Source organism: Sorex araneus, chromosome 4 (assembly GCF_027595985.1).
Source record: "Sorex araneus isolate mSorAra2 chromosome 4, mSorAra2.pri, whole genome shotgun sequence".
In the NCBI taxonomy this organism is placed as follows: domain Eukaryota; kingdom Metazoa; phylum Chordata; class Mammalia; order Eulipotyphla; family Soricidae; genus Sorex; species Sorex araneus.
Genome location: NC_073305.1, coordinates 101,443,168 through 101,466,021, shown reverse-complemented (window position 1 = coordinate 101,466,021; position 22,854 = coordinate 101,443,168). Strand labels below are relative to the sequence as shown.

The 22,854-nt window shown below is 37.3% G+C and overlaps 1 protein-coding gene across 1 annotated transcript in view; it reads right to left on the bottom strand.

The window, feature by feature from the left end:
• KCNQ5 (potassium voltage-gated channel subfamily Q member 5) overlaps positions 1-22,854 on the bottom strand; it is a 588,348-nt gene that overhangs the window by 214,328 nt on the left and 351,166 nt on the right. The window contains exon 2 of the mRNA XM_055134600.1: positions 10,041-10,131. Within this exon, the coding sequence (XP_054990575.1) occupies positions 10,041-10,131 (91 nt within the window). The remainder of the gene's footprint in view (positions 1-10,040; positions 10,132-22,854) is intronic.

Genomic DNA, 22,854 nt, shown 5'->3' with positions numbered 1-22,854 from the left:
CAGGGTTTTATCCTTGAAACTCCATCTGCCTGGAATGTTCTTTGCTATAATCTCTGCATGGCTTGTTGCCCTATTTCGCTAAAGACTGCGATCATCTACCCCTTTCAGTGGAGTTCTCTAAACAGATGTTCTTAACACCTATTATCTATTCCTTTTCCCTGACTTGTATTTTTATAGTACTTAATGTATTGAATTTATAATTAGTTTTTTTTTGCTTTTTGGGTCACACCCAGTGATACTTAGGGGTTACTCCCGGCTCTGCACTCAGGAATTACTTCTGGTGGTACTCGGGGAACCATATGGGATCCTGGGAATTAAACCCAGGTTGGCCACGTGCAGTGCAAGGCAAACTGCTGTGCTATCACTCCAGCCCCTATAATTAGTTTTATCATATGTTTTAACCAACCAAAATGTGGGTTGTATATAAAGACTTTGTCCTTTATGTTCATGGTTTTTGTTTTAAATGTCTAAAAAATACCTTCCACACCTTGGGTGCTATATATTGTTGAATAAATAAATAGTGGAGGAGATTGAATTTCAAGTACACAGTGAAAAGGAAGACAGAGAGGAACAACTCATTTCAGGAAGAAGGAGAGATTGCACCCAGGTTTTCAATGGTGGAAATAACTTAAATTAGGGAAAGATGTTAAGGAAAAGGTGATCTTCCTTCTATCTTGAAGTCTTTTTTTTTTTCTGAAAGAACAATTTACTCTTGATAAGACCATCTTGCTTCTCTCACTCTCAGCTAAACGTATTTTTTTCTGGAGCAAAAAAAGAACACAGGAAATCAGCATCAATGTGGGTCAGGCCGAGTCTGGCTTGGTGATAGCTCTAAGGATATCTACTGACGGCTCATCAAGTTTCAAAGCAAAATTGCACAAGGCTGTTCTCTGTAGATGGGATGACTTGGTTAAACACCAGCACTCACATCAGAAATGTGGAAAGATTTTTTTTTCTCCTTAATTGTAGATAAAGATATGTATGGTCTTTTCCAGGCACCATTTCACTATCTTTAACTTGAACAAGTCTTTTCTCTGATATCTGAAGAACTTTTCACAGGGCAACTTACTTACTATATTATTATCCCTTAGTTAAGATTCAGTGTAGGTGTTAAACTATTCCTGCTTTTTCTTTTCAGTCGTCAGTAGATTGATGAGGGTTGTTAGTCTCCATGAATCACTTTAAAGTTTATTTGCATTTTCCTTGATGAAAGACAAGCAAAAGAAAATAATTGCGGTTTTTGATGTTCATTGGGATATTCTGAGAACTTTCTTCAGTAAATTACAGGGATGTGATAAACATAAAGAAGCATCACTCATTTCTTCTATTTGATTGCTTAATATCTCATACTTTGTCACTTCCATTACAAACACAACATTTAACATCCTCAAATAGATCTTTATCCTTAGACGGTTACCTTCCCTTACACTGTTTAATGCCAGAGTTTTAAATGTAAAGACAATGTAATCTTCTTCCACCTCAAATACATATAATTTTATGTGCAAATTCTTCTACTTTGTGAAGATTAATAGATGTGCATTTGGATGACCTTCCTCACCACCCCCATGCTAATACTGATAGATGGGAAATGACAACAAAATCCCTAATTCTTCAACATCATGTTATATAATGGGTAGTTATATAGCAATTAAAAAAAGAACCCACGCTCCCACATTAGAAAAAGAAAACAAGCATGTAACTCAGATTAATTATGCATTTGTTATTAGGTTTTCAAGGGGACGCTTGACTTGCCAAAAAAAATCACTACAGATTTTCTTTAAATAGTAAGCTCCACTAGTACATTTAAGATATAATTAGATCTGCCTAAATTGGATTTGTTCACATTGCAGGAGCTGATTCATTTTACAAAGAAACAGCAAACCCATGTTTTCTTTGCTACGTGAAGCAAAACCAGCAAAGATGCACATGCTCTATCAAGAAGGTGCCAAATGCCCAGATGTTTGAGAAAACCTGGATATCTGACCATGTGTTGAGTATTTGTCCAGATGCTTAGTGCAATCCAATTGTGGCCTGGGATCTTTCTAACAACAGAGTCTGGAAGTGTTAATTCACTGAAATAGTCTCAATTTTGCTAAGATTGTTAATGGCATTCCTGCTACTATGGGTGGGCAATTTTAGGAATGACCATATTCAATGAAAACTGCATATAATATGTGTCACCTTCATTAGATAGAGAGAGAATCTATTTTCCTTCTGCTTTTCCCCTCTCTTCCTTTTGTTGTTTTGGAGGTTGTCACCGAGCCATACCTGTGTCACTAAGCCACACGTTGTTCATTACAGAGCTCATACTTGTTTGTGGTGCTTGCCAGAGGACAGGCACTTGCTAGTGGTACTCATGCACCCGAGACTATGTGAGACCACACAGTTACTGTGACACTGGGGATCACATCAGAGAATCAAACTCAAAGCTTTTTACCAGCAATGTATGCACTGTACCACTGAGTCCTGATCTTGAGACTTTTAAAAAAAATTAAAGGGGTTGAATATTTAAATAGAAAGTTAAAATGGATACTTGAAAATTAATCTGGAAGGCAAAAAGTTCTTCAATAGAGAGGAAATTTACTCCAACAGCACTGTTCTTGAGAAGGTGGGAAATGAGATGCTAAAAGATACAACCTCAGGATAGTGAAATCAAACCAAACCAATTAAAAACTTCCCATAGATATTTAGCCTGGATGAAGTCATGAAATTTGCATATAAATGGATCAACATGGAAAGTATCATGTTGAGTGAAATGAGTCAGAAAGAAAGAGACAGACATAGAAAGATTGCACTCATATGTGGAATATAACGTAACTGAGAAGTACAAGTTGGCAACGATGCAACTTCTGGCAGATATCCCTCTGGACTTAGTTACTAAAATACTAAATTACAGAAACCCAAAACTGAGAGGCCGCTAAGTGTGGTCACTCGACCTCATACCTCTTCATCCTCAGCAATGGAAAACAAATTATCTAATGCTTCCTTTTCAGCAGGTCTGACTTTAGGGGAGAGACTCTCCAAACAATAATAGTGAGTTTTGTTGAAATATTGTATGCAATCAAAGTGAAAGTAAAGTGAAATTTATTAGTTACACAGGCGGGGGGGGCTAAGAGTGGGGGACTAGGGGTGTGGGGGGTTAGGGGTGTGGGGGGAGGGGTGGAGCTATACTGGGATTCTTGGTGGTGGAATATGAGCACTGGTGAAGGGATGGGTATTCGAGCATTGTATAACTGAGATTTAAACCTGAAAACTTTGTAACTTTCCACATGGTGACTCAATAAAAAATTAAAAAAAAAATAAAATAATAAAAAAATAAAAAATTAAATTAAATTAGTATTTAAAAAAATGCTCATTGTAATTAAATAAAAAGTTGGTGACAAAGAAAAAAAAACAAAGAGCTCTCTTCAACAGAAGGACGCTATACTGAACAATGGGATCTGGGACTGAGACACAACTTTAAACTTGACTACTAACCTCAAGACTTACTATTAATATCTACAAATTGGTACTTAGAATAATTTTTTTTTGCTTTTTGGGTCACACCCAGCGATGATCAGGGGTTACTCCTGGCTTTGCACTCAGGAATTACTCCTGGCAGTGCTTGGGGGACCATATGGGATGCCGGGGATTGAACCCAGGTCGGCCGCGTGCAAGGCAAACGCCCTACCCACTGTGCTATCGCTCCGGCCCCGGTACTTAGAATTCTTGATACAAATAACTTCTAGTGGTCTTATGATGCATTCATATGGGGTAACTTGGAACATGAATTTCCAGTGAAAAAAGAAACTAACCTTATCTTAAGTAAAATGGTTATAGGCATCTCTTGGCATATATGGAACAAAAAGACACTTTAAATACCAGTGCTACCCTAGGTAGTGGTACCGTGGTGGACATGTCAGTCTTGACTGAGAAGCAAGAAGATGCAATGTCCCCAGGACAGCCTGGAATTACAGTCTATTACGGAAGCCCATTACGGAAACTTATAATACTGGCTTATAATACTGGCTCTGTGTTATACTCCATATATGATCTTGTACAACTAAGTCATTTGATGAAAGAGGAGGAATTAACATGCAGGGGTTTTCTTTATGAGAAATAATTAGATCTGATAAATTAAAGGTAGTAAAATTGCCAGCTTCTTTTGTTTTGACAAATTTCCCAAATATAAAAAATAAATGACTTCTAATGTTCCTTGATACATGTGCACAAAGGTTAGTATTATGCTCCTGAGTTCATAAGTGTCATTCCCAGAGTGAAGGTAGAGGAAGCAACCTGTCGGGTCTGAGGTACCTTGTCAGGTCTGAGGTACCTTTGTCCAGTGCTTCACTCACCAAATGGGAGACTGAGGGAAAAGCTTATGAACCACAGGCATTGATGTCAGACACATGTACCAAAAAACTACAGCAATATAAATCTGTGTTACTGATCTCCAAAAATAAGTGGTTATTGTGAGCATACTCTGCATCCTGAAAGTGTGCTACTGAGTCACTTTGAGCTTGATGAACCTGTTTATATAGATAGCTGCCAAAATTAACAGTATGGTGAGAAAATTCTTGTAAAGTCACATGGTTTCTATTACAAAAGTATATATTCTCAAATGCATTTAAAAATATTTCACACTGCAACAATAGTTATATCCCTAACAGGGTCCCATAAATGAAAACGTAGAATGTGGCTGATGACGGTTTAATCCTGGCACCACACAGTCTGCAGAGCACTTCCAGGTATGACCTTGGAAGCCCCTACTCTGGTGGCCTGCTAGTCCCTGCCATTGAAGGTCTTGGTGGTGGCTGAAATATAAGAACTCATGGCTGCTGTTAAGGGTGGGCAGTTTTAGAAATGACCATATTCAATGAAAACTCCAAATAATATATGGCACTTTCATTATGTACAGAGACAATCTATTTTACTTCTGGTTTCCCCTCCCTTTCTTTTGTTGTTGTGGAGGTTGTCACTGACCCATACCTGTGTCACTAAGCCACACTTAGTTACATCTAGCCTTGGGTTCGTGTATTTTACCCACGGTCTAGTTGACCAAGTATTACCAAGAGGGGTTCCCACCCCCAACACAACAAAAACAAACTCAAATAGGACAGTGTTGTGAAAAATATACAATCAGATGTATAATTTATATGTAATATTTTAAATTGATTCTTCTGCTTTATATTTATGGTGAAAAAGAGATAAAGTCATAACTATATTTTGAAAACATTAAAAGAAATAATTTCTATCACTAGAAATATTTGGTGATATTTTTAGACATGTTCAGTCTTGGGGACTCAAAATAGTGCTAATTATAAGTTAGAATTGTGTCTTTAAGTTCTATTTTATTATATGCTAGAGAATAAACAAACTGAAATCATATGAATTTCTCATATACATCTGTTAAAAGAATAATTTTTTAATTATTAAAATTTCTTTCCATTCCCCCCAAATATTCTATAGCTGAATGAACTTTTTTTAGATAACTCACTGTGAATAGAATTAAAAGTTGACTTCTCTTCTAATGTATTAATTACTAAATAAGAAAACAAAGATATGTTTGAAGTTCTTTTGTCCAAACAGTCTTTGAAGAAACATTGGTAAAAAACAATAACATCATTAAAATTTTAGATCTGCAATGTAGCCTTTATATTTCTAGGTGAGCATATGTATACATATATACATATACGTATACATATATAGGGGCTGGAGCGATAGTACAGCACAAGGCCAACCCAGGTTTGATTCGTCCACCCCTCTCAGAGAGCCTGGCAAGCTACCGAAAGTATCCCGCCCACATGGCAGAGCCTGGTAAGTTACCCGTGGCATATTTGATATGCCAAAAACAGTTACAAGTCTCACAATGGAGATGTTGCTGGTGCCGGCTCGAGCAAATTGATGAACAACAGGATGACAGTGCTATATATATATATATATATTTATTTTTTTTTTTGGGTTTGTTTTTGGTTATGGAGCCATACCTGGCTGTATTCAAAGGTTATATCTGGCTTGGTCCTTGGAGGTGGTAGACCATCTGGTGGGAATCAGACTGAGCCTTCCATATGCAAGACATGTATTTTAGCCCTTTGTGTATCCTTCCTGCCCTAGGCATATTTTTTGTTTGTCTGGAGACGTTACTTGCCTGTTCGAGCAAATCGATGAACAACGGGACAACAGTGCTACAGTGCAGTGCTTGTTCTTGGGCCACACATCATTATTTAGGGCTTACTTCTAGCTCTATACTTAGGAATTACTCGTGGTGAGTCTGGGAGGGACCATATGAGACACCAGGTAATCAAACCTGGGTCAGCTGCATGCAAAGCATGCAGGCCCTACATGCTGTTATATCACTCTTTCCCCAAGGTATGTTTTAATAATTCACTTTGCTTTAAAACTTAACAAACTTGTCATAATAGCACAAAAATAGGAAGAAAGAAAAATTCTCTAAATTCAGGCAGTAATATCTTTCTGAGAACATCAATTTGCATCACTTGGTGAAATTACAGTTTCTGCTACAGCATAGATAGAACTGGAGGGGTTATGTCAAACAAATAAAGTCAGAAGGAGGAAGAAAATATGAGATGATCTTACTCAGAAATGGGACATAAAGAAACAAGGAAGGAGAACAATGTCTAATGAAAACAATGGCTATCAAGACAGAAATAAGATTACCAAGGCAGGGGTGGGGAATGGGATAAAGGGTCCCATGGACAATGGTGGTGGAATATTGACACTTTGAAGGTGGGTGCGGTATGGTAACATTATACTCCAAAACTAAAGTAACATTTACTTTTGTAAACCAATGTTATCTCAATTAAAAGTAATTTAAAAATATATGATGTTGTCACCATTTCTTAGTCTTTTCTCTTATTTGGGGTCATATTTTCCAATGTAGACTGGAGTGAGCATAGTGGGTAAATGTTTGCCTTGCATGTGGCTGTCCTGGGTTCGATTCGTCCGTCCCTCTCAGAGAGACTGGCAAGCTACCGAGAGTATCCCACCTGCATGGCAGAGCCTGGCAAGCTACCCGTTGTGTATTTGATAAGCCAAAAACAGTAACAAGAAGTCTCACAATGGAGACGTTACTGGTGCCCGCTTGAACAAATCGATGAACAGTGGAAAAACAGTGCTACAGTGCTACTTTCCAGTGCAGGGGACACCGATACCATACTAGCTGGTACTCAAGGAACTTGAAGTGCTGGGGATCAAACTTAAGACTTTGCACATGCCAGGCATACAATCTACCATTTGAGTTATAGGCTCACTCCCTGCTCAGTCATTTCTTCTTTAAGTTTTATTAAGATATACTTTATATAAAATGTGTATAAAATTTAAGGTATACAGTGTGATGGTTTGATATACATAGACATTGCAAAGTGATCATCACAATAAGTTTAGTTAACATACACATCACCTCACATTGCTATTATTTGTGTGTGTGTGTGTATGTGTGTGTGTGGTCATAACTCCCAATAACTTTCAAATATATAATACGGTATTTTAAACAATTTCTGACTTATATTTATTTCTGTTACCTGATTTGTATACTTAAGCCTCAAAACCTATAACTGCAGTGCAGAATTACACTGCAATATTTGTATTCACATCTCTTATTTATTCTTCCCCTTGATTGTAAAAATTGTAATGCACACTGTGGAAACTGGGGATGTTAAACCCAAAATTTTTCACTTTTAAACTCATCAGAAAAAACTTCTATTCTAGTTTGGCATATCTTCTTTCAGTCCTTCTAAATGAAATTTTTATAGGTCACTGCAGTACTTTTGATGCCATATTGTCTTAGGGTTCAATGCTCTTCCTTCTGTTTGGAAAGTATTATGTCTAGAAGGTGAATTTTTGAATTTTGAGTTTAAAAAAATTGAGATTTATATCATCATATGTCTCTGTCTATTTTTTCATCGCTTTTCAGTAAGTTGTCACATACCATGCCCACCAACTAAAGTGCTGATATCCACTTATTGGTAAATTTCTTTCATCTACTGTCCCCCCTCCACAGTCTGCCTCTGGCAACTCCAGTTCTGCAGTCCAAATCCAAAGGTGTTTTTTTTTTCCATGTTCTATTGTCCATCTGTATGTTTTCTTTGGAGAATTGTCTGTTCAATTCTGTTGATTTTTCACAGGATTATTTGGGGCTTTTGGTGGGTTATAAAACTTTAAAAAAATTAAGTCAAGACTTTTATATGCACACACACATTTGGATGTTAGCTTCTTGTGAGATGGATGATGGAGAAAGCAAATGCTTTTACCATTTATATAATGCCTTTTAATGGTCTTTCCTGTGAAGAAGAGTTTTAGCTTGATCAAGTCCCAATTGTAAATTTTTGGCTTTGGTTTTATTGCTGTTGGAGTTGAGTCCCCAAAGACACCCCTGAAGACAAAACCCTGGATTGTTTTATCTATATTTCCTTTAGTACCTTGTGGTTTCAGATGTTTTGTCCAAGTTTTTGATCCATTTTGAGTTAACTTTTGACTTGATTTATATTTAAGAAACATTGGAATTATAAGCCCCACATTTTAAATTCTTGACCATGTTATAAAAATTACACACCTTTTTGTGTGTAATCCCCAATGCTTGATTTAATCATAATATAGATCATGGGTCATTCGGCAGGTACAGTTTATCATGTTTCCAAGCTTAAAAACTTGTATATGAATCTAAAAGTCAGCTGTGTATTAGACTTTGGCTTAAGATCATTTGTTGTTATTAAAGAAGTGCATGAAGCTAAAAGCCCACTTGTTACCCAAATGGAAACCTTATAAATGGAATGGATTCCCAGTGTGCTTTTTGGTCTATCTGTTCTCTATCCCGGGTTTCCAAACAGTAACTTTAATATTAACATTATGTCACCGAGCACAGTTTATATGGAAACAAGTTGGGATAGATTTGTATCACATTTAAAAAATGATTTTGCTGATATTAGACTGAAAGACTTGAAGTCTTGGTAACTTCAAGCATGAACTCACTTCAAAGGCATAGATAGAAAGAGCAGCTCACCTCTGCTCACAAAAAAATGAGTCGACATTTCAGTTTCCATTTATAAGGTAAAAATAATTTTTCTTATATTAATGTTTATTGCTGTGCATAATCAATCTCTTTATTAGGGCACATTGCCAATCTCTCTTCCCTTGATGCTACCCTCCCTCTTCCATACGCCAAGTTTTACAGAATAAATTTTATTCCAGTTTATTGTTCATTTAGACACTTCTGAGATGTCAAGTTTGATATTTTTGGACTAAGTGAATAGGTCAGAATGGATGTAAATGAACCAAACTTTCAATCAAATGTGCTTTCACTATACAGTGCTATAGTTTAGTTGTAATTGAATGTATCAGAGCTTAAAAGGCTTGAAATAATTCAGACTTAAATATCTTGGGGGTCTTTCCATTTTAAAATGAATTGAGCAATTTTATTGTTCAATTGAAGACTGACAAATGTAGTTGAAGACTGACAGCATAAAGGAAACAGAACAAACTGTAGAATTTCTCACCAGGTACCTCATTAGCAACAGAATTCAATAATGCAGGCTGTTGGATGAAAAGAGCATGAAGGAGCCTTCTGTTTCCTTATGAGGTGTTATATTCATGTAGTTCTTGGCCACTTAAATGTAGCTACTGCCAAATTGCTGTTATTGGAAAATTCTCTCTATCCTGAAACTTTTAGCAATACAGTAAGATAGCTAAAGGATATTGATTCTTATAATTCATAATCATAAACAAACATAACTAAGGTATTCTTATAATTCATAATCATAAACAAACATTACTAAAGTATTCCAAGTATTGACTTCCATTTATATTGTTTTAATAATATATTGCTAGGTAAAATTAATCATGAATATTTACATATATTGTGGAGGAATCCCTAAAGTTAAAATGGAGGGCAAATGTTTCAGTGTATTTGTAATTTTTATAATGAGCTCACAGTAACTCTTTTCACAGAACTTTTAAAAATAGGATAGAATAAGCTAAAAGTTAAAGACAGTTCTTAAAATACATAAACTTCATATATATTGTTTTTGCTCAGATGTTTCACTTACCAAAATCAGGAGGCAACTTGAGGCCAATTTTGTGTGCTCAGGGATGGTTGAAAACACTGACAAAATCAAGCAACCAAAGACAAGGAGGAAACTGGAAAACAACAAAGGAAGAGAAAGCTGATAAGAAACTTGCCTTATCATGGAAAAATTAATTTATTGTCTCCAATGAATAAAACACCAGAAAATTTGGGTTGATTAAATCATAAAGCCCCAGAAGGGGACCAGCCCTGTTGAATATCAGAGTACAGTACACTTGGAGTGTGAAATGGGGTTTACTTGAAACTTTTTTTTTGATGAAAATAAGGTCTTGTATGTATGGGTTGCATGTTGCATTTAAATGTCCACATCTAATAATCTGGAATTTTCCATAAACCTCCTTCCCTAAAAGGCATTATGAAAAAGGCCCAGAACATTCATTCCTGCTCCTCTAGCAGAAGAACATGCTACAGCTGCTCTTCGTTCCACAAAGCTGACTCCACTTCATGTTTGGTGAGGTGAACCATCAAGTGTTATAAGTGATAGTTACTAAAACACCAGCTCATTTTCAAAGTCTAATATTGCTCATGGAATCTCAGTTGTCATTCTTTTACAATAGTCACAAAAACAGAAAATCAAGGCAATTATTTCCTTTTCTACCTATTTTATTTCACTTCCTTATAGACGAGTTGCTAGAGAAATGACCCCTTCGTGCTGTCTGTTCGTATCACAATGATAGGAGCAGAATCAGGGGCAGAATTCTCTCCCGGTATTTTTAAATCCCAGAATTAGGGAACTCTGAGATCTCTAAGGAAGAGTATAGTTTACAAGAAAACTTTCTAATAAGAAGGGCAGGCTCTGGGCTGGAATGATAGCACAGCAAGAGGGCTTTTGCCTTGCACGCAGCCAACCCGGGTTCAATTCCCAGCACCGCCAGGAGTAATTCCTGAGTGCTGAGCCAGGAGTAATGTCTATGCATTGCCAAGTGTGACCCCAAAAAAAAGAGAGAGAAAAAAAAGAAGGGCAGGCTCTGTTTTTTGTTGTTGTTGTTGTTGTTGTTGTTTTTTTTGCTTTTTGGGTCAAACCCAGCAATGCTCAGGGGTTACTCCTGGCTCTGCACTCAGGAATTACCCCTGGTCGTGCTCAGGGGACCATATGGGATTCTGGGAATCGAAACCAGGTTGGCTGTGTGCAAGGCGAACGCCCTACCCTCTGTGCTATCACTCCAGCCCCGGGCAGGCTCTGTTTTAAAGCTGATGTTATATATCCTGAATCTTAAGAACAGTCTTCCCAGCTCTTTGTCTTCAGTCATTTTTTTCTTTTACTTAGTTTTAGGAAGTTTGTTAAAACCCTCTCTTAAAATACTAGTGTCTGTTCTTCTAAAGTACAGCAGGTCAAGTGAGGTAGAAAGTCTTGTGAGGGCTTCCAGGGGCTGGTAGCCACAGATTGCAAATTATAGATTGGGAAACAAATCTGTATCCCTGATGTCCATTTTTTATAAATAACACTTTTATTGGGACATGGTCACACCCATTCATAGTGTAGTATTTATGGACATTTTTATGTTATAAATTCAGAACTGAGTAACTATGACTTAGACAGCATGGCATGAAAGGTTAATTTTTTTACTCTTTGCCTTTCGATTAAAAAGTCTGCTGACCTAGAAAGGATACTGTACATTCCTTAATTTTATTTATTTATTTTTGATTTTGGGGCCATGCCTGGTGGTGCTCAGGGCTTACTCTGGCTCTGTGCTCAGGGGTCATTCCTGGCTGTGATTAGGGGACCTTATGGTATGTGGGAAATCAAACCTAGATCAGCAGGGTGCAAGGCAAACACCCATCTTGCTGTGTGATAGTTCCAGTCCTTAAAAAAAAGTTCTTTGTATTAATCCTAACAGAACCGGAGTGGTTGTTCATACTTTCTTATGCTCTGTGTGATAATAATGACTGCCATTATAGAGGGCTTCCTATAAACTGAACCCTTCTACATCACCTACATCTACATTATTCACATCATCCTTACAAATGGATGGGGTGGAAATAACAATTCTTATTTTACAGATATGAAGACAGAACTAAGATCAGTTTGTAACCCATCCAACTCATCTTGTCGTATAGCAGCAATAAGGTCCTATGTAACAGGCCATGATGTTAATTGCTAGCTATAGGGGCTAGAGTAGTGCAGGTAGGGACCTTGCTTTGTATGTGGCTGACTGGAATTTGATCCCCAGCAACCCGATGGGCCCCAGTGCACTGCTAGGAATGATTCCGAAGTGCAGAGCTAGGACTAAGATCTGAGCACTGCCAAATGTGGCCCCCAAACAGACAAACAAAAAACTAGCTATAAAACTTTAACTCATATTTTGAATTATACTTTAAAAATTATACTGGAGGTGAGAAATCAAACTGCAGTACATCTACAGTCCTCCATGCCTGTCTATAGAGAAAATGAAATTCATGGATCACTGAGGTAGTTGGGAGGGTGATGTTAGATAAAAAAAAATTAGGTACCTGTCACTCCCCTCCCTGCCTCTGTGAAGGGCAGTTATCTAGACAGACCCTGAATCCCAGGGTAGTAGAAAACATTTGGAAAAGTTTCCGAAGGGGGCAATTTTAACGATATGCTTAAGGTTTTCTAAATGATTTTTTGGGGGGCCAAGCCCAGCAATGCTCAAGAATTATTCCTGGTTCTGCACTGAGGAATTACTCCTGGTGGTGCTCAGGGGACCATATGAGATGGCACCAATTGAACCAGGTTGGCTGTGTTTAAGGCTAGCACCTTACACACTGTACTATTTCTCTGACACTCCACATGCTTAATTTTTTTCTTTTTTTTTGCTTTTTGGGTCCCACATTGCGATGCTCAGGGGTTACTCCTGGCTCTGCACTCAGGAATTACTCCTGGCAGTGCTCAGGGGACCATATGAGATGCCAGGGATTGAACTTGGGTCAGCCGCATGAAAGGCAAATGCCCTCCCCAGCTGTGCTATATTGCTCCAGCCCCATGCTTAATTTTAAAGATGCCTCTAAGAGTATCCCAGTGTTAGCCTTATGATCTGTTTTTGTTCAAACAGATCTTTATCATGAGTTTATATTCTAGTTCCTTCATTAATATTTTAGTACTGTTTAATTTTTGTCTTCCCGGTGTCCCCTGCCAGCATTTTGGTGAACTGTCCCAGGTACAAATATTCTTAGAAGTCAGCTAGACTCATTAAGAAAACTTGGGAGAGGGGGTTGGGGAAGAGATCTTAAAATGTATAAAATGGATGGAATCATGGGATTAAAATAAAAATGCAAATAGGAAGTAGACACTATTTTAAGTAAACAGTGTTCAGATATGACTTTCAAAGAGAATTCAACCCAGTTTGAATTTTCATGGTTTTTAAGTACCGCTTTGATACAGTGTGCAGTGCATTTGAAGGAAGTTCTTATGAGTGCATCATGACAACTGTCTCCACATGCTGGTGAAAGTGACATAGATGACTGGAAAGCTGACACTTGCCTGGAGGACATGCTGCTGAATAAGATCAAAATCTCACCATCAAAGGGAATTACTTGAACCATTCCTTTCTTCTAGCAGCTTGTATTTGCCTTCCTTTCTAAACTTGGCAGTTTGTAAGATTTCCTTTATGCATAATTTTTCCATAAAAGAAGAGCATTTTCCACCTGAAATCTATCCACAAAACTATCTGCCTCCCATTGCAAAGCAGTAAAAATTAAACATGCCATTTTTAGTGTTTTAAAGATGAGTTGGAATATTTGACTAAAAAACTGCAAGATTATACTTTTCTCCCCGGTGCAATGAACTTTAAGGATTGATAAAGATCCTAATCAATAAATACTATACTGTATTCTACATGAAATAACAAAAATATAATTATCAGCTAACACTTTTAAAAGGACTGGAACAATAGCACAGTGGGTAGGGCATTTGCCTTGCATGTGACAGACCGAGGTTCGATTCCTCTGCCCCTCTCGGGGAGCCGGGCAAACTACCAAGAGTATCCCGCCCACACAGCAGAGCCTGGCAAGCTACCCGTGTTGTATTCGATAGGCCAAAGACAGCAACAGCAAGTCACACAATGGAGACGTTACTAGTGCCTGCTCAAGCAAGTTGATGAACAATGGGACAACGACAGTGCTACAATAGTTTTCAAAAATGAAATGTTGCATTCTCATGTATGTGGTGAAAGGAGAAAACCAAAAAAACTCTTGAACACACGGTGCTGGATTACCACATGAAAAATAATGAAATAGGATCACCGATTAAACATTATACAAAAATTAACTCAAAATCTATGACAAGTTTTGGATATTAGAACCCCAAATACAACATGCAGGGAGGGAAACATAGTAGCTACACTTAGTGTCCCCAACATCAAAGATCTATTTTGAGACTCAATTCCAATGACAATGGAAACATAAAAGAACAAACAAATGGGTTTAAATCAAATTAAAAAGATCTGATACCACAAAAGAAAGGACCAGAAAACTAAAAAGCCATCCAAATTGGAAAAACTATATTTGTACTTCATATACTGACAAAAAGCTAATATCAAAATCAAATAAAGAATTCACACAACAAAGTAATCTAATCTAAATTGGAAAAAAGACATAAAGAGACATACAGATGGCCCACAGACACAGAAAAAAAATAAAGTTTAACATTAGTTATAATCATGGAAATGCAAATCAAAACCACAATGAGAAATCATCATATGCACTGGAGAAGGTCCCAGATCACAAAATACTTAAAATAAAAAGTATTGGTGAGGATACAAAGAAAAAGAAACCCTGAAGCTAGAGCCACAGAATAGCGGGTAGGGCGTTTGCCTTGCACGTGGCAGACCCAGGTTCGATTCCCAGCATCCCATATGGTTCCCTGAGCACCACCAGAGGTAATTACCAGGGGTAATTACCAGGGGTAATTCCTGAGTGCAGGAGTGCAGAGCCAGGAGTAACCCCTGTGCATCACCAGGTGTGACCCAAAAAGAAAAAAAAACAGAAAAAGAAACCCTGATAGTACATTGTTGGTGGGAATATGCATTCTCACAGCCTCTATTAGAGAGGAGATGGATATGACTTAAAAAATTCAAATAGAAATTTTCCATGGCCCTACAATTCATGGTATTTTATGAAACATATGAAAACACGAAGTAAAAAGAATATTTTCATCCTTTGTTTCTAGCATCATTATTTACAATAGTTAAAGCATCAAATCAAGCAACAGAATGTCTATCAATAAATAACTTTTATATACATTTATATATCATCATCATCATCCCGTTGATTGTCGATTTTCTCAAGCGGTCTCAGTAACGTCTCCATTTGTCCTAGCCCTGAGATTTTAGAAACCTCTCTTGACTCATCCTTCCCAACGGTATATGTACATTATATATACATATATAATGTATATACTCTCATTAAAAAGGTGAAATTATGCCATTAGGACAAAATGAGTGTAAACTGAGATGATGACATTATGTGAAAAAGAATACAAATACCCAAATAATGGGCTCATATATGGAATATGAATAACTAAAGCAAATTAACTGGAAAACAAAAGTATAAATAACTCCTAGCCTTGAGAGAAAATTCAGGTGGTTGCAGGAGGGAAAACAGAGGATAACAGTGGAAGGAATGAGTAGAGAGGTCTTTTTGCTGGTGGAACAGTACAGAAAATTCGGTTATGGGGGCAGGAAGAATGATACACACATGAGTCTGAAAATAATGCCCCCGTACTCCATAATGTTGTAAGCCAATGATAAATTAAATAAAAAATAGTTAAATTTTATTTTTAAATTAAAAAATAAATTAATAAGATTTGCCGCCCACGAACTGCTCCTGTGGCTCCTGAATGGCCGTGATCCCAGAGGCACACAAACCAAACTCGGAACCCAGCGGATTTTGGCAGAAATTCCTCCAGACTTATTACTAAAATATCAGAAATACAAAATTGACATCATATACTCATCATAATCAGCAACAGAAAACAAATTATCTAATGATGCCTTTTCGGCAGGTCTGACTTTGGGGGAAAATTCTAAATAATAATGGTGGTTCTTTTGTTGAAATAATTGGATGTGATCAAAGTGAAGTAAAATGGAAATTGTCTGCCACACAGGCAGGGAGAGGGGTGGGATGGGGGGTATACTGGGGTTCTTGGTGGTGGAAAATGTGCAATGGAGAAGGGATGGGTGTTTAATCGTTGTATGACCGAGACTTAAACTGGAAAGCTTTGTAACTGTTCTCATGGTGATTCAATAAATTGAAATAAAATTAAGAAGAGGAGTCCAAAGGATACACGAAAGAGTGGATTCTGTTTGTATGTAGGTTTCTTTGTAGAACTATCATTCATGCAAATGAGCTAGAACAAAGCAAGAGAACCCACCTGCTTTCCCAGAACTTCCCGCATAGCAGTTCCTGGACTTTAGTTACAAACAGAGATCATTCTCAGCCTAGCTCTCATTCCTGTATTAGGGAATCTATGGACAGATAGAAGAATTTCTCTTCTTTTTGTTTTTTGGGCCACACATGACATTACTCAGGGGGTACTTCTGGCTCTGTGCTCAGGAATTACTCCTGGTGGTGCTTGGGGGACCTTATGAGATGCTAGGAATGGAACCCGGGTTGGCTGTGTTCAAGGCAAGTGTCCTACCCGCTGTACCATCTCTCCAGCCTAGATAGAAGGATTTCTGATGGAGTCTTTCTCCTACAACAGAGATTGTTTCCAAAAACATCACCTGTAGCTAGCAGTGACTTTCCTCTGAACTGTTCCAGAGTCCATATCTTTCCTGGAAGTCTGAGGCAGTACAGTCCTGCATATTCTGCTAAAGGTTGGAAGACTAACTTTGCCTTCTGAATCATCTCTTTAATTGGCTCCTAGCTTTGGATAACCAATACACGCACTCCATCCTCCATGCCTTATTGAGTCCATATCTGAGTTTATTATGATTTCCTTGCTAGTCCCTTTGTTTGTGTGGGTCATATCTGGTGGTGCTCCATGTGGAGTGCTGGGGATCAAACCTGGGTGAATCGGATGCACAGCAAATGCACTATCCACTGTACTCTTGGCTCTGGTCCCTGCCTGTCTTAAGACTAAACACACCAAGTCTATTTCTTAGTCTACTTTAAATGCACATTGTCCCTATCTCTATCCTTCTTGTCATTGCTTTAAAAACATACCTAGTTTATTATTGCATGCCTCAAAGTGGAACTTACATTATCATTATCCTACAGTCTCAGAATAAAATTAGGCATTTTTATCAAAGTAAAATATTAGTATCTCGCTTCTAAAAATTCAAATTAACCTTTCTACTGCCAAGCTATTAATAAAAATTTGGTTCCAAAATGCATTGACTTGAAGACATGCATTTATTTCTTTTCCATTCCTTTCATACCAAAGGGCCACTGACAATCTGTATATTTGAACCTCATTATATTGGTATCTCCTGGAATTGTTCTCACTAAGCTGTATTGTATTTTGTGTTATTATGCTGAGGAGTACAAAAATTCTATCTACAGCTATATTTAGCAGTTTCTCTGTATTTCTCATAGAAGTATCACGTGAAAAATTTCTGTCATGATTTTATTGCAAGAAAGCCCAGGTTGCTTCTGGAAAAAACAATTTGTGTTTTAGTTTACAGAGATTGTGACCTTTTAAGATATTTGTCTCATTGCCTTGGCCACTGGGAAGTTCAGAGGTGAATATGTGACTTGCATTAGTAATGGAACATATCTTTCTGGAATGTTTGAATTCCATATGTTCTCCAGTCATTACCTTACTTTTTAGAATTTTATTTCAGATGCAATAAATAAAGTAGGCACCGGAAACTCAAGCAGGATCTGTGCATAATGGAGTGCTTTAGTGGGAAGACATTTTCAAATCTTTATCTGTGGAGCATCATGACGGGCACTGGGGCAGATCAGACCTGGTTTTGCAAAGCGGCTGAGAAGCGAAGCCTCAAAAGGGGGAGTATCTGGGCAAAGTTGGCGAGAACAGGGTGTCAGCACATGGTGTTTGGCCTTAGCCTCACTCAACCTCCTAGTCACATGTGTCCAAGATACAGAAACTGTTATGCAGGCTTAGCAGGTCATCCTAACTACAGCATCTAGCCTTCATTGGGATTGGACCAGGGCAAAGCAGAGAAAGAGCGGTGATAGGCCAATGATGCTAAACTTTGTATGATTGGACCTCCTTATAAGCTGAGACCCTCTATAAAATATGTATGTATTTATTTGACAATAAAGTGAACAGCCATCAGCTGCTCCTGGAGGGTGTTTCTCCATGCGCCTGTCATTCTTCACCCCACGTCTGCCAGGACCGGTGTATAATGTGTCCGGGCACGTTGGGAGAAAACTGTTCCCCAACATCTATCTATGTGTACTTTTGTATTTTGTTAGGAGCCTTGAAATTCTTTCTCAATGATGTAGGATATTTAGGGGAATTGTCACTGTGACTGTCATCCCATTGCTCATTGATTTACTTGAGTGGGCACCAGTAACACTTCCATAGTGAGAGTTGTTGTTATTGTTTTTGGCATAGCGAATATGCCACAGGTAGCTTGCCAGGCTCTGCTGTGTGTGCGAGATACTCTCAGTAGCTTGCCGGGCTCTCTGAGAGGAGGGGGGAATCAAACCCGGGTTGGCCTCATGCAAGGCAAACGCTCTAATATAAAAGTGATTAAGAGTGGTTTTTGTAGGGGCTGGAGCGATAGCACAGCAGGTGGGGCATTTGCCTTGTGTGCGCCTGACCCGGGTTCAATCCCCGGCATTCCATATAGTCCCTTAAGCACAGCCAGGAGTAGTTCCTGAGTGTAGGGCCAGGAGTGACCCCTGAGCATCGCTGGATGTGACTCAAAAAGCAAAAAAAAAAAGAGTGGTTTTTGTTTACCAGTCCTTTTCTTGTAATGGTAACATCAATTTTCACCGAAAGTTGGATTATTTTTAGAGTCAAGTGATACCAGAGACTCAAATTTAAAGTAAATAAAACCAAATAGAGTTCTCCCTCTTGAATTTCTGTATCTTCTTTTACTTTTCATATTTTATTGTGTTAATTTATGTTTTGCTAGCTTGAATTTTCATTTTCTACTTTATTCCAATAATCTCCAAATGTCCTACACTTGTCTTCAGAATGTTTATATACACCCCATGGTTCATCTCTGGAGGTTTCTTTCAAGCTAATACATTCTGACTAGAGGTCTATCAACCACCTGAACTCATTTTCTTTAAGATTATAATGAAACACTTTTGGTGCTTTACTGAAATCAAGACATTTAATCTACTCTATTCCCTTGAATAGAAATAGGAAATTAACAGTTTAATTTTCTTGCTCTTGATGAACTTACGTTGCTTTCTAGTAATTATAGTTGCTCTTATGAATTTATTATAAATCTTTTGTTTGATATTATATCGAAAACTTTCTAGTACTTGCTATTGAACTCACCCATATACAAAGTCCAAATTTTACTATTTACAGATACTCTGATCATTTAAATTTTGTATCTAGTCATTTGGAACTATGTTTTCCAAAATAAGAAATATTAATAAAAGTTTCCCAATTTTATTCACACATACAAATATTTTCATCCTGACCCAGAAACACAAGGTCATTGAAAATGGTCAATGGTTTTCATTTTAATGACATTAACTTAGACAATACTGGTTAATAGCACTACATATGTCTTTGATATCAACTTCTACCTCTTCAAAATTCAAGTTATCACATCTTGCCCACCATCCAAATAATAATATTCTTCCACCAATGTTTATTGAACCCCCTTTCATATCTCTGATACTCTACAATCACTTTTTTTTCTTTTTCTTTTTTTTAAATGAATCACCGTGAGGTACAGTTAGAGACTTATAAACTTTGGTGCTTACATTTCAGTTATACAATGATGGAGTACCCATCCTTCCACCAGTGCCCATTTTCCACCACCAATGTTCCCAGTATCCCTCCACCCCACCCCGTCTTTGGGCAGGGCATTCCCTTTTGCTCTGTCTTTCCTTTTGTCTACCAGTCACTTTGGCAACCTCAGTTTTGTGGTGTGATTCCAAGGGGTGGTTTAATTGGACTTTATCTGTTCTCTTGTTTTGTGTCTTTATATCTGACATACAAATGAAGTCATTCAGTAATTGTATTTCTCTTGATAGCTTATTTTATTTGGCATGATCTCCTTCAGTTCTATCCATACTATAGCAAAATGTAAAATTTCAACTGAGAGCATAACAGATTATTATCACTGTATCACTGTATTACTGTCATCCCTTGTTCATCGATTTGCTCGAATGGGCACCAGTAATGTCTCTATTGTGAGACTTAATGTTACTGTTTTTGGCATATTGAATACTCCATGGGTAGCTTGGCAGGCTCTGCCATGTGGACAAGATACTTTCGGTAGCTTGCTGGGCTCTCCGAGAGGGTTGAGGGAATCGAACCTGTGCAGTTGCATGCAATGCAAATGCCCTACCCGCTGTGCTACTGCTCCGACCCCTTGTATGCTTTTTCCTTATTTTTACTTTAAATTTCTGAGCTCTTATGTTTTAGGAATAATTTTAAATAACATGAATAAAACTTTTAACAACTGAGCCTTGGACTCCGTTGTTGGTCAACATTTGACTCTGATTATCAATAAATCAAAGCTAGAGTTTGGTATTAATTTCAATGATTCAGTTTTTATGATTTTCATAAAGCTCTTTTATTATCATCTTAAATTTGGTGTCTTTTATTATCATCTTACTTCACCTCTATTCCATTTAACCACTTCAACTTTGAAATTTAAAAAGCCCCTTTCGTTTTTGTAGTACTTATAGTATAACATACTTAATAAGCATTTTTACCTAACGAGGCAAGTTTTTCCACATTTTCACACACCTCCAAAAAAAAGTCAAGACCTAAGAATCAACATATCACATAACCCTACTATCTGTCAGTTCTTTCTAGGAATTTTATAGGTGATTTTATATTTTCTAATATTATACAAATGACATCTTCTTTAGCCATTCTCCTGGTGTTGGGCTTTTGGATTGTTTACAGATTTTGGTGACTGTAAAGAGCACTGCAAGGTACATACATGTGTCTATATTTTAATAGTTATCTATCTATCTATCTGTCTATCTATCTGTCTATCTATCTATCTATCTATCTATCTATCTATCTATCATCTAGCTATCTAGCTATCTAACTGGTTCTTGGGCCATACCTGGTTGTACTCAGGGCTTACTACTGACTCTTCTTATGGGCCACTCCTAGTCAAGCTTGGGGAACAATATGAGGTGCCAGGGAACCAATTCGTGTCAGTCATGTGCAAGGCAAGTGCCTTACCTACTGTACTATCTTTCCAGTCCCCTGAGTAGTTATTTTTAGTTATCATGGGATAGATACAGATAGATACATAAGATTATAATAGCTAGATCATTTGGTAACTCAATTTTTCATATCTTGAGAAATCTCCTTATTACTTTCAAAGAGACTGGTCTAATTTACATTCACGCCAATAGTATACAAGATTATAATAGCTAGATCATTTGGTAACTCAATTTTTCATATCTTTCATACTATACAAGGTGTTTTTTTTTTCCCCCTCTACAGGCTACTAGTGCTTGTTGTTCCTGGACCTTTTGGTAGAGGTTGTTCTCACTGGTGCAAAATGGTTTCTCACTATTGCTTTGATTTACATTTCTCTGAGAAATGATGTTGCAGGTTTTCTCATGTGTCCACTGATCATACTATGTCTTCTTTGATGAAGTGTCTGTTCAGTTATTTTCCTTATTTTTTAACTGTGTTGTTTTCAGTTGTTTGATTTTGTGAAGTCCTTACACATATTCAACATTAATATGAGTAGCCTGGATATAAGAAATATGTGAGAACATTTTCTCCCAGTCGCTACTATATCTTTTGTCTTAGTAATATTTTCTTTGGAAATGCAGAAACATTTCAGTTTAATGTAGTCACAGTTGTTTATTTTTGCTTTTGTTTCCTCTGCCATTGATATCAAGTCCCCAGAGATATCTCTAAAGTTAAGATCATGGAGAGTTTTACCAATGTTTTCTTCAATGTATTTTATTGTCTTGAAACTAACATCCAAGTCTTAAGTCCATTTTGAGTTAACTTCTTAGCATGGTGTGAGACATCAATCTAATTTCATTCTTGTGCATTTACCGGCACAAACTCTCTTGGTTTTTGGGCCACATCTAGATATGCTCAGAAACTACATCTGACTCACTGTGTAGGGCTCACTCTTGGCAAGACTTGGGGGCCACATGGTGCCAGGGATTGAAAAGCAGGGTGCTAAAAAGCATGTGCTCTAGGCTTTGCGATATCTCCTCAGCCTGAACCATTCCAACTTATTAAACTTAAAAATTTGTAGAAAAATAACATTGCATGATATTATATATGTTTTACATATTCATCATAAACATCTATATATAACAAAAGAAAGTACATTATTGTTAGTTTTAGAATATAAATTCTATCAGTAGGATTTCCTCCCCCTCCAATTTGTATTGTGATAGTGTGGCTTACAATATTAAAGTAAAATTTCCATAATAAAATATTAAAATACAATTAAAAACATAAAAGTTATTGTTTTATACTTGCAATGCTTCCTCATCACCCCTAGTATAACAGGACCAGTATTACATTGTTTCTTCTCTTCTGTATGAACTTTCTTTAAAATAGGGAAGATCCTAAACTTTTTTACTCAAGGTGAAAAGAGAAATTACACAATAAGGTGGAGAACACAATTGGTAATTCAGAGACCCAGGAGCAGTTTAAGGAAAAACTAAATTATCAGACATTAGATTTAAGTGCCTAATAATGGTACAACAACAAT